The sequence below is a fragment of the Geotrypetes seraphini genome, chromosome 16, assembly GCF_902459505.1.
Source record: "Geotrypetes seraphini chromosome 16, aGeoSer1.1, whole genome shotgun sequence".
In the NCBI taxonomy this organism is placed as follows: domain Eukaryota; kingdom Metazoa; phylum Chordata; class Amphibia; order Gymnophiona; family Dermophiidae; genus Geotrypetes; species Geotrypetes seraphini.
The window spans coordinates 27,998,905-28,011,284 of record NC_047099.1 but is presented as its reverse complement, the minus strand read 5'-3'; the positions used below and the strand labels follow the sequence as shown (position 1 = coordinate 28,011,284).

General features: G+C 40.7%; 1 protein-coding gene across 2 annotated transcripts in view; it reads left to right on the top strand.

The window, feature by feature from the left end:
* Positions 1 to 10,137, top strand: part of SHE (Src homology 2 domain containing E) — a 42,036-nt gene extending 31,899 nt beyond the window's left edge. Inside the window, exons 5-6 of one of the 2 annotated variants that reach the window (XM_033925201.1) lie at positions 73 to 192; positions 9,960 to 10,137. In XM_033925201.1, coding sequence (XP_033781092.1) covers positions 73 to 192; positions 9,960 to 9,975 — 136 coding nt within the window. In that variant the 3' untranslated portion in view covers positions 9,976 to 10,137. Of the gene's footprint in view, positions 1 to 72; positions 193 to 8,687 lie in introns of both variants that reach the window. The other variant, XM_033925200.1, reaches the window with a different exon arrangement.
* Positions 10,138 to 12,380: the final 2,243 nt, after the last annotated feature.

Here is a 12,380-nt window from a genome sequence, read left to right as displayed (position 1 = left end):
GAGGTTGTGATTTCCTCCAGCTAGAATTTGGATTTTGTGCTATCTTTATGTTTCTGCTCCTTTTCATTGCAGCTGGTATCATGGAGCCATTTCACGAATGGAGGCTGAGAGCCGCCTCCAGGCATGTAAGGAAGCAAGTTATCTTGTGCGGAACAGTGAATCAGGAAACAGCAAATATTCCATTGCACTGAAGTAAGCAGAGAGATTCAACAAAATGTTAAAAGATGTCATTCACAGCCCGGTGGGGGAGGGGGCAGCAGAAGTCTTAGTTATCACTCAAGAGTGACACTTAATGATTAAATTTAAAGACCACCATACAGGATTCCAGAAGAAACCCTGGTGCCTATCCTGTGGCTCAGGACTGTTGTTGCAACGACCAAACTAGGTGCATTGGAGAGAGAGAGAGAATAGGGGAACAAATAAGTGGGTACTTGTGATTTGAAGGCTTTTGATGCCAGATTCCAAGTTCTAATTGAGCTGGAAGGCCTATGAGAGTTTACGAAAACTGCTGAGTCCAAAAACAAACAAACAGCTCTAGAGCAAAACATCCCACTGCTCTGTGAGCACCTATCTCAATTTAGCGCTCTCTCCTTCAGCAAGATAACCAGTATTTTTTTCCACTTGGTTCTCTCACAAGCATTGCATCCCTGGAGGTGACTACACAAGTCCCTCTGAGTTCTCAATCAAATTTTGTTTATACTGATTTATCTGCTTTTAGCACTGTAACCTTCATTTTCTGTGAAAAAAAGGGGCTATGATCATTCTTCACAGACAAGCAAGGATCAGAAGCAGGCATACTTCAGGGTGACATTACTGATAGAGCTGTTGTGGGAGTCGCTTGATGAGCTAGACCTGGCAAGATATGTCTCGCTGAGCTCCATGGCCAGCAGCCTGAGAATCCACTAAAAAATCCCATAAGAACATAAGAAATGCCTTCACCGGATCAGACCGAGGTCCATGTAGTCCGGTGCTCCGCACACGCGGCGGCCCATTTAGGTATTTCTTTCTGGAGACCCGACTTTACCGTATCCTTCAATATGATATGCAAGAAGGTGTGCATCCAACCTGCGCTTGAATCCCAGTACAGTAGTCTCTGCCACGACCTCCTCCGGGAGTGCATTCCAAGCACCCACCACGCGCTGTGTGAAACAGAATTTCCTGACATTTGTCCTGAACCTGCTGCTGCTCAGTTTCAGGCTATGACCTCTTGTCTGTGTCACATCAGAAAATGTTAGCAATACTGCTTCTTGGTCTATTATATCAAATCCTTTTAATATTTTAAAAGTCTCTATCAAATCCCCTCTCAGTCTTCTCCCCTTCCAACATGGGACCCTGACTCAGTTTGGATCCTATTAGAAAGATCTAATGGAGCCATGATTCGCGGTGTATATCTTGAGCTCCAGGGACAAGGTATGCTGACAAAAACTGCTAAAGTTGCAAAGAATAAACCTCACTCACCTGAGTCCAAAATGGCGGCAGTGCCAGCACTTGCTTCTCCTAACTCGGTGGGCCCAAGAAATATTGAGAACGGAGCTGTTGTGCTGGAGCTCTCCTCCACCTCAGAAGCAGTGTCATACACCAAGTCCCACCACCAAATCTGACTTCCTCATCCACAGACAAATACAGTAGCTCCTTTCCTCCTATCTCCTGTACCTCAAGAAAGACAACAGTTAAATTTAATCAATTCACACAGAGAGGACAGAGGAAATAAATCCAAACGCAGATTCTGTGCCTTCTGCCTCATTTTTATAGTGCCTGCAATGGTTACTTCTCTATCGATTCAGACCCCTGACACAGTTCAGTGCATACACCGGCAAGGAAATAACAACTTCTTCCACAGCTGTGATCTGGTAGTGACTTCCCATGCTTCAGTAGTAGGAGACACATGCTCGCAGCTCTGAGATTGATGCTTCACCCCCAGCTCTTCTGGATTTATTTTCCTGTCCAACTGCAGACAGAGAAAAAGGGCCCTTTTTCCTTCCCTCAAGTAGCTCCTCCTATTTACCCATGGCATGGACAATCAAACTGTCTTCTCATAAGGCTGCCCAGCCTCAGGTATGCTGCAGAGAAGTGACTCATACCAAAACTAGAAGGACAAGTAGAAAAAAATCATCAGAGTGTACATCTCGCAGCGCCGTGAGTTGGAAAAGCCACAGAATCCGAGACAGCAGTTTGAAAAGAGCATGACAGGTCAAACATATGAAGGGATTATCTTCAATCCAGACCATATCTCTCATTTCCTTGGAGCCCTCTTCAAAACTAACCAGGGCCATTCTAGCCAGCCCACAGAACACTTTGAAAACAACTGCTGAAGATTTTTGTAGAGCATAACAGTGATTCTCTAGTCCTCCAATATCTCCCCCAAGTATCTCCCTTCTGAAAGCTCTTACCAGCCTCAACTGTCCATAGATCAGCTGCAAGCACCACACTCTTCTAACCTTTCTCATGGAGAACCCCAGAAACCTAAGAGTTCCTCAGATGGGTTGACTCTGAATCCTTCCACTGTTTGCCCTTGTTTCCATCAATGGGACCTTTTCCCTTCAGGGGAAGTTTCCCATACCCTTAAACATCAACTGTCTGTTTCAAAGGAAACTCATTCAGAGGACCAGGAGAGAAACAATCCTATTCAAAGTTCTACAGAAAATCTCTAAGGCATTCTTCTTAGGTTTTTTTTCAGGAAGGAGGCAATAAGAAAGATTTCCAATCCATTCTACAGTTCTGCAGTGCCCCCAAGGAAATTAGGGCATTCTTTGAAGACAAGCAGGCATTGTTTAATTATTTAAAAACTTCTGTTCTACTATATTCTTTTTTATTTATTTTTTTATAAATCTTTATTCATTTTTACAACTTACAGCAAGTGTAGCACAAGGTAACATTTGAAATTGAAAACATCACTTGATTTTCTATCATAATGAAGTAAAGTAATAAAATTTAACCCCTTCCCTTCCACCCCTACCATATCATATCCAATCACATTATATCATATAATATATTCTTTTTGATTAATCTAAACATTAATAAAAGATCAGAATTCCCCCATCCCCACCCCTTCCCCCTCATTTTCAATTATATTAATAAAGGAGAAATGGTTAATGGTCCCCAAACCTCTTTGAATTTATTATAATTTCCCTTTTGTATTGCTATTATTCTTTCCATTTTATAAATATGACACAACGAATTCCACCAAAAACTGATATTGAGTCTGTTCCAATTTTTCCAATTACTTGTGATTTGTTGTATGGCGACCCCTGTCATAATCAATAAAAGCCTGTTTTTAGATGAAATTTGGCTCTTTGCTCTCATTGACATTCCAAATAAAACCATATCATACGATAATGCCACAGGATTTTCCAATAAACAATTTATTTGGCCCCAAATTGATTTCCAAAAGGCCAAGATAAATGGGCAATAGAATAATAAATGATCTAGAGTCCCTGCTTCAAGATTACAATGCCAACATCTATTAGACTTAGAGCTATCTAACTTTTGTAATCGAACTGGGGTCCAAAATACTCTATGTAAAAGAAAAAAACAAGTTTATCTCATAGATGTGGACACTGTAGATCTCATCCTCCAAGACCAAATTCGTGGCCATTGAGATGCAGAAATTTGATGCTTAATCTCAATGCTCCAAATATCCCTAAGACCAGTTTTAGGCTTTTTATTTAAAAATCCATTTATCATTTTATACCACTGTGCGGCCTGGTGTCCCAGGAAGTCCACTTGAAAGCATAAAAATTCCAAACTATATTGATTGTTAAGATTTTTCCATTCAGGGAACCCCGCCTGAATAGCCTGTTTCAGTTGCAGCCATCTAAAACTTTGTGATTTATTAAGACCATATTTATGTTGCAACTGTGAAAAACCAAGCAGTTTACCATCAGAAATAACATCATCTAGAATACGTATACCTATATTCTATATACTATATTCTAAGCAGATAGCAAAATCACAAACAATCTTTTTAAAAACAAAATAAGACATTTATAGTAGACTTGTAAACAATTCCAGCAGGCCCATTGTAATATATTAATCTTCCTAGCTGTACTTAGTTTGTTAGAAAAGTTTTCAACTCTTTTTTTTTTTTTACTGACTCTGTGTTTGTAATTCTCAGATCTCCAAATGTAAAGCATTCCATAATTTTGGTCCTGCCACAAAAAATGTGTACGTTATAAATTCAAAGACAAAAACAAAAAGAGGAAAAACAGTGGAAAACAATGTTTTTGAGATATTGTTTTATTATCGGTTCAAATTAAAAATTCAAGGTAATTACATCCTTGAGAGCGAAATGACCCAGTTGTTGTAACGGGACCCGACATGGCCCGTGTTTCGATTGAATTGAACCTTCCTTAGGGGTCCAACATAATGTCTCATATGTTACAAATGATCAGTGGGATTTATACACCAATAACAATAAACATACAAGAGATTACAATTCTCCTTGGATGTGGAGATGCCAGGAATGAGAGCTGAAACCACTGTGGTAATATCTTGTATGTTTATTGTTATTGGTGTGTACATCTCACTGACCATCTGTAACATATGAGATGTATGTCAGACCCCTGAGGAAGGTTCAGTTCAACTGAAACATGGGCCGTGTCGGATCCCATTAGAACAACTGGGTCATTTCGCTCTCAAGTGGATGTAATTACTGAACTTTTAATTTGAACCGATGATAAAACAACATCTCAAGAACGTTGTTTTCCACAGTTTTCCTCGGTTTGTTTTTGTCTTTCCATTTCTCACTGTGGGCTTCTGTTGTTTTTTTCCTCAATGTTATAAATTCATCCAACTTTATTAACTGTACTGATGGTACTGCTAATCTCAAGGTTCTAGAAGGCTGGTATAACTTAAAATTTGAAGAATTCATTACTGACATTATTACATTAGGGATTTCTATTCCGCCATTACCTTGCGGTTCAAGGCGGCTTACAAAAGATTAATAAAACGGGGGTTACAATGGGAGAACTATTGATTAACTAGTGAGGTAAGTAGTAGATCTTTTAACATTTCTCGGGTTGTTAAGGGTAAGGCGGCTTGCAAAAGAATTAAAAGGGGGTAACAATGGAAGCACAATTGTTGTTACTAGTGAAGTAAAGAGTAGATCAATTGTCAATTTTAGAGTTATTAAGAGTACGTGATTGGTAATCACGTTAAAAATCAGTAAAAAGATCTTAAAGCATATCTTGTGGTCAGTTGGTAGCCAGTGCAACTTTTTTAGTACTGGTATAATAAGTGTGAAAATCTTGAATATCCTATGGGTAGCATCATTCATGGAATCAAATCTCTCCCAGCCATCTCTTATGCAAGCTGAAGAGCCCTAACCTCTTTAGTCTTTCCTCACACGAGAGAAGTTCCATTGTCACTTTATTTCTTTAGGTAGTGCCCATACCGCACATGTGCTGGTGCCGTACCACCCAATATCAACTCGCAGACCATCAGTTCAAAGTTTACATGGAGCCGAGAAGCTATATTTTTGGTATCTCCTCAGTGTGTCAAGCTTTGAAGTCTTTTTTGTGCCTTCCCGATATTGTTTTATCATTCTTTTCATAATTCTTTATTTTTATCATTTTTCAGTATTTTCTTCGATTTTGGTTCATCCCTTTCAATTTTTTGGTCTACTTCGAGGCACCTTTTCAAACCAGGGAGTGTTGGCGTTTTTTGGTATACTTTCTTTTTGAGCTCTCTGGGCCATCAAGCCTTTTGATTTCATCAGCCATTTTTCCCTCCATGTCAAAGAGGGTGCTGAACAGCTTCAAGAAATGTACTTAATCTGACCAAGTCAGGCTCTGACCCCCACTATTGGTGTGTTCAGTGTCTAGGTCCTGAACATCAGGATATCCGTTGTGAACTCTGTCTGCATATGCAAAAGAGATCACTCAAAGCTTAACAAATTCAGTGCGATAAACTTTTTGGTTCGGTTGTTATCCACCTGGGAACAAATGGCCTGGCCAGCAATACCCCACTTATAACGCAGAAAGCTTTCTGGGTGCTGGGGGAGGGGTTAAAACCTTTTGTAAAGACTAGCATTTTCAGAAGTACTGCCTACTTATGGAAAGGGAAAAGAAAGAGTACAAAATATAGAGAATTTCAATAGGTGGCTCAAAGCCTGGTGTCATCAAGAAGGTTTTAGGTACATAGGAAGATGGGATAATAATGGAAAAGCAAGAGACTATGGGCTTGTACTAAGCTGCGTTAGCGTTTTTAGCGCACGTAGCATTTTAGCGCGCGCTAAACCCGTGCTACGCAGCTGTCTGCTCCAATATGTGTGACCCGAATCTATATCATTCTCCCCAGTGATGGATGGTACCAACCATTTTACTCGAGGTCTGCCTATCCAGCCCCCTCAGCATCAAAAATTCCTGATAATAGATGCTTCAGTGCTAAGCTGAGAAGTTCATTTGGACAGTTTACACATTCAGGGAGTGAGGTCTCACCAAGAACAAACCCTCCATGTCAATCTTCTCAGGTTCAAGTGATAGAGAACACTTTCTAAACTTTCCTAGACCATATGCACAACCAGGTAGTTCTTATCCATACAGATAACCAAGTTGCTATGTTCTGTCTGAACAAACAAGGGGGAATGAGATCCCATCCCCTTTGTATGGAAGCCATAAAAATTGGACTTGGGCAACTGCTTGTTGGATACTTCTCAGGATGGTTTACTTAGCGGGGAAACAGAATGTTCTCATAGACAAGTTGAGCAGATTTCTTCAGCCTCACAAATGGGGTCTCAGCTTGGCCATCTTGCATCTGATTTTTGCTCAGTGGAGAACCCTGCACATGTATCTCTTCATTTCTCCTCAAAACAAACTTCCACAATTTTGTTCCAGACTCTTTGCACACAACCACATTGCTTTGGATGCCTTTCTTCTCCATTGGAGAAACAGTTTCTTGTATGCATTTCCCACTAACAGCATGGTTTTTGTTTTTTTTCTCCAAACAGATAAATTTTGCCTTTTGGCTGAAGTATCTGCTATCTTAGAAGCATCTAGCAAACCTTCCACTTAGCACTGTTACCACTTTAAGTGGATACAATTCTCTTCCTGCTGTGCATTGCATTTTCTGGAACCCATTACCTGTCTTCTTCCTTTAATACTAGACTACCTTCTTTATCTCTCCAATGCAGGTCTAAAATCCAACCCCGAGTTCATCTTGGTGCTATCGGTGTGTTCCACTCATATCTAGACAAACATTCTCTCTGTTCATTCTTTAGTAGTCCATTTCATGAAAGGCCTTTTTCACACAAAACCACCTATCAAGCCTCCACCTGTTGCTTGGGATCGCAGTATGGTTCTTTCTGTTTTCATGAAAGATCTAGGTGTCATCATAGACCATGCTCTGAAACCTGCCCAAAACCTGCCAAAAAAGCAAACAAGATGCTAGGAATGATTAGGAAAGAGATTTTTAAATAAGATCAAAAATATTATAATGCCTCTGTATAGTGCGGCTTCACCTTGAATATTGCATTTGCAATCAATTCTGGTTGCTATAATCTCAAAAAAATATATAATGGAATTAGAAAAGGTTCAGAGATTAGCAACCAAAATGGTAAAGGGTTATGGAACTCCTCTTATATGAGGAAAGGCTAAAGAGATTAGGGCTCCTCCTCTTGGAAAAGAGATGGCTGAGGGGAGATATGATTGAGGTCTACAAAATCCTGAGTGGTGTTGAACTACTATTTATTATTTCTAAAGCGCTACCAGATGCACGTAGCGCTGTACAACAAACATGCAAGAGACTGTCCCTGCTCAAAGTTTACAATCTAAATTTGACAGACATACAGGACAAAAGTGATTTATATGTGCAACTCGGGTGGGAAAACATAAAGAACTTAGAGGTAGGGGAGTAAGGCGGGAATGACAACAGATATGGGTGCTTTTACAAGTTGGTAGGTTTGGATATAAGCGCAGTTTCAAAGAAGTGGGGTTTAAGTCTGGATCCGAACATCACCAGCGATGGATGGGGCATGACACACAGAGTCAGGAAGGATGTTCCAGGCATACGGCACAGTGAGGCAGAAAGGATGGAGTCAGGAGTTGACAGTGGGGGAAGGGGCATCGACAAGACAGACTTGCCCAATGAATGTAGCTTACGGGGTGTAGTATAGGGAATAAATATAAGTGTAGGGTAAAAGTGAATCAGTTTTCTACTCTCTCAAAAATTACGAAGACTAGGGGACATTCTATGAAGTTACATGGAAATACCTTTAAAACAAATAGAGGAAATATTTTTTCATTCAAAGAATAGTTAAGCTCTGGAACTCGATGCCAGCAGATGTAGTAACAGTGGTTAGCATAGCTGGGTTTATAAAAGGTTTTCTCTGCTATTGAGATAGACGGGGAAAGCTACTGCTTGCCCTTGGATTGATAGCATGGAATATTGCTTCTATTTGGGTTCTGTTGGGTGTTTTTGACCTGGATTGGCTACTGTGGAAATAGGATAATGGGCTAGATGGATCATTGGTCTGACCCCAGCCACTTGTGTGGCTGACATCAGCCACTTGTGTGCCTTATTAGTTCTGCTGTCTGTGGAGACCATCTGTTATAGGTAAGCTGTTTCTTAACATTAAGTTAATATTTATCAGAATTAAAGGTGAGATGTGTGAAAATGTTGCCATCACATTCTATCCAGTGGTGCCAGATTTCTCTGTGTTCTCTTATTCATAGTGACTCTTCTTTTTGCAGAACAAGTCAAGGATGTGTTCACATTATTGTGGCCCAGACCAAAGACAACAAATTCACTTTGAACCAGCCAAGTGCCGTATTTTGCACCATCCCTGAAGTTGTACACTACTACTCCACTGAAAAGCTTCCCTTCAAAGGAGCTGACCACATGACTCTGCTCTTCCCCTTGCACAGCAAGCTGTACTAATGTCTTCTCACAGGTCCCATGGCATACACATAATTTGGCTGGCACTGGGCAAAATGTTGAGTATCTGGTTGGAGAAAAAGAGGACAGAAATACAGTTGGGCAACTTGTGGTTTCTTTTTCTTTTGTGAGACATTTAATCTTCTGAACTGATCGTGGTCATAGCATTTTCTTGTCCCTGATAGGGTGAGGTAACAAATACTCATCAGCCTGAAGGCAAGGAGTGAAGACTGTTCTCAGCTCATGACTCCATCCTTACCTTTTGAACTCTGTCTAACAACTGCTTCAGTGCATGATCAACCTATCAGAAACCTTCTTCTGTCACAGTGCCAGAGGCTGTAGCCAGGGACAGCATTGCAAAATGAAAACTCCTATAGTAAGAACATATGCTATGTCCTACTGGTTTAGGCCAAACATATATCACTCCCAGCATCATGTCTCTGAGAAGGACCAGTCCAGGTCAGAAGGACCTGTCAGAATCCCAAGTACTAGATGCATCCCTTTTTGCTAGTACCCACGGATAAGCAGAGGCTTTCTCAAGTCATCTTATCATATTTTTATGGACTTTTCCCCTAGGAGCATGTCTGAACCCATTTTAAACCCGTTCTCCACTTTGTTTAAAATATGCTGCCTATTGGTTCATGCACTGCTTCCTAAATTTTAGTACTATGAAAAAGTAAACAGCCCTTCCTCCTTTATCTAATTTACCTCACTCATGACTTTGACCTCTATCATATCTCCCCTTAGCTCTCTTCTCTTCAAACTGTATGCAAATGTCAGAAGAAACTTTACATTCATTTTCTGACCTAACATATTTAGTCTCCAGACCAAACTAGACATGCATATCTGCAGGTGTCTTTGAAATACCCTTATTTTTTGGACCCAGCAACTTTTTCCTGCTCTATTTGGGCTTCCATTTTAATCCGAACCAGGACTGGGATTAGGTGCCATGAACATTTACCCTGCTTATTTTTCCCTTGTTCTCCGTCTTATTTTGCTCTATTTGGAGCCCCACAAGCAAGACCTCTAAATCCAAACACTAGATGTCACTGTTGCATTATGACAGGAACTTCATCTTCCCATTCCAGAAGCTGTAAATGCTGATTCTGCAGCTTCCTCAGCCCTCACTGATCCAGGGGAGCAGAAGATCTGAAAAAGGAATAAAATCAAGGTCTCTGCTGCATAGCACGTCACTGAGGTGCTGAACCACGCTCAAACCTGCATGTTTAATAAAAATAAAAAAAAAAGCCTACAGTTGTTTTGGAACTTGATGCTTCAGGAGGTTATGGCTTCAGTTTTGTACACCAAAACAGAATGTGTTCTGTAGAATTTATAGAACAAATATTGTTTGTGAAGGATTAAATAGTGACACTAACACTTGAAATGCTATACTTTTAGGAACCTAGATCCAGGGCTGGTGGAAAAAATAAGCAAGAGGGGCAACTGCTTCAGATGCTTGGGTTGAAGGAACACAGGGTGAGGTACCAGTGCTCTATGCTGTTGCTGCCAGTAGAACAGCAGTACAGAGTTTAGATCTCCTACCACTGTATTAGAGGAGAACCATAGGTAGTTTTGCTACAAACAGCTGGAAGGACTTTCCACAAACAGCTGGAACTTTGGGGCAGGGGTCCTGACCACCATACTTTCTGTCCATGGATTCTTATGGGGTGCCAAGTTGCCTAGTAATGAACCCATGTAAAAAGTATTTTACCACAGATGCATGTAATAGTGTTTAGTACTTAGATCCATGATGCATTAACATTTTGCTGCCCTTCTCTAGAGCAGTGTTTCTCAAGTTCTTCAAGCCAAGTACCCCCTAAGCCTAACAAATACCAACTGAGTACCCCTGCCTAAGCCCTGCTCCTCACTCCACCCCCATAATAATAGTACTAATTGTACTGCAATTTATTCCATCCATTTTTCATATACACACAATATAATCTTATTAATACATAATGGTAACCACAAAATTAGAAAAAACACAAAGCAGAGAAAATGTTACATAAGACTAGCCTTACTGGGTCAAACCAATGGTCCATCAAGCCCAGTAGCCTGTTCTCAAAGTGACCAATTCAAGTCACTGGTACCTGGCCAAAACCCAAGGAGCAGCAATATTCCATACTACCGATCCAGGGCAAGCAGTGGCTTCCCCCATGTCTTTCTCAATAACAGACTATGGACTTTTCCTCCAGGAAATTGTCCAAACCTTTCTAAAACCAGTTACGCGATCCGCTCTTACCACAACCTCTGGCAATGCGGTCTAGAGCTTAACTATTTTCTGAAAAAATATTTCCTCCTATTGGTTTTAAAACTATTTCCCTGTAACTTCATTGAGTGTCCCCTAGACTTTGTAATTTTTGATGGAGTGAAAAATCGATCCACTTGTACCCATTCTACCCCACTCAGGATTTTGTAGACTTCAATCATATCTGCCCTCAGCCATCTCTTCTCCAAGCTAAAGAGCCCTAACCTTTAATCTTCTGTAACCAAAGCAATCTAAACCTCTCTAACCAAAGCAATGGCCAATCAGGCACTTCCTTAGGCTACTCCCTAAGGAAGTCCTTGATTGGATCAGGTGCCTCAGGCCCCTCCCAAGGGAGGAGCCCGAGGTGTCTGAGCCAATCAGGGTCTTAGGCCCCTCCCCATGCATCACATGATGCACCAGGGCAGGGGCAGGGCCTAAGGTCCGTAGTTCTTCGCTGGAGACTGGAGGAGGGACTGAGCACTTCTCCTGCTCCCAACTTAAGGTACGGCGAGGGGACAGGGGGCGTTGGTGTTCAAGTTTCAAGTTTATTGGTTTTTAATATACTGACCATCAAAGAATATCTGGACGGTTGACAATAAATCTAAAAAGAGATAAAAGTAAGATAAAATATTAGGCATTAAAAATGATTAGGTGAACATAAATAACATCGACAGGACAGACTTGAAAGTGAGGGTAAAAGGGATGGGAAGGGAAAAGTTACATGTTGAAGAAGAAATGAAGACAGTGGGAAAGGGGAAAGAACATATAGGATGGGTCGCTTTATCAAAGCGGTTGGTTGTATTAGAAAAGGAAAAGAGAGAGAGAATAGAAAAAGCAAAAAAAAATATATATATATATAAAAAAAAGGAGAGAGTTAAAGATAAGTCTAAACGTAGCCAAAAGCGTCACGAAATAAAAAAGTCTTTAGGCTTATCTTGAATTTGTCTAAATGTTGTTCGTCACGGAGTTGCTGTGGTAAAGAGTTCCATAATGTTGGGGCAGTTACTGCGAAATTTGTTTTCCGGGTGTAGTAAAAGTCTTTTATGGAGGGAATGAAGAGAAGTTTTTGATCAGTTGACCTTAGAGTGCGTGGGGAACATTGGGGAATGAGAAGTTTATCGAGAAATAAGGGTTGATGAGAGTGTTTTATTTTGAAGGAGAGTAGTACGATTTTATAGGTGATAAGGTGGGTAACGGGGAGCCAATGGGCCTCTTTGAGAAGAGGAGTAACATGCTCAAATTTGCCTATTTTGTGAATGAGTTT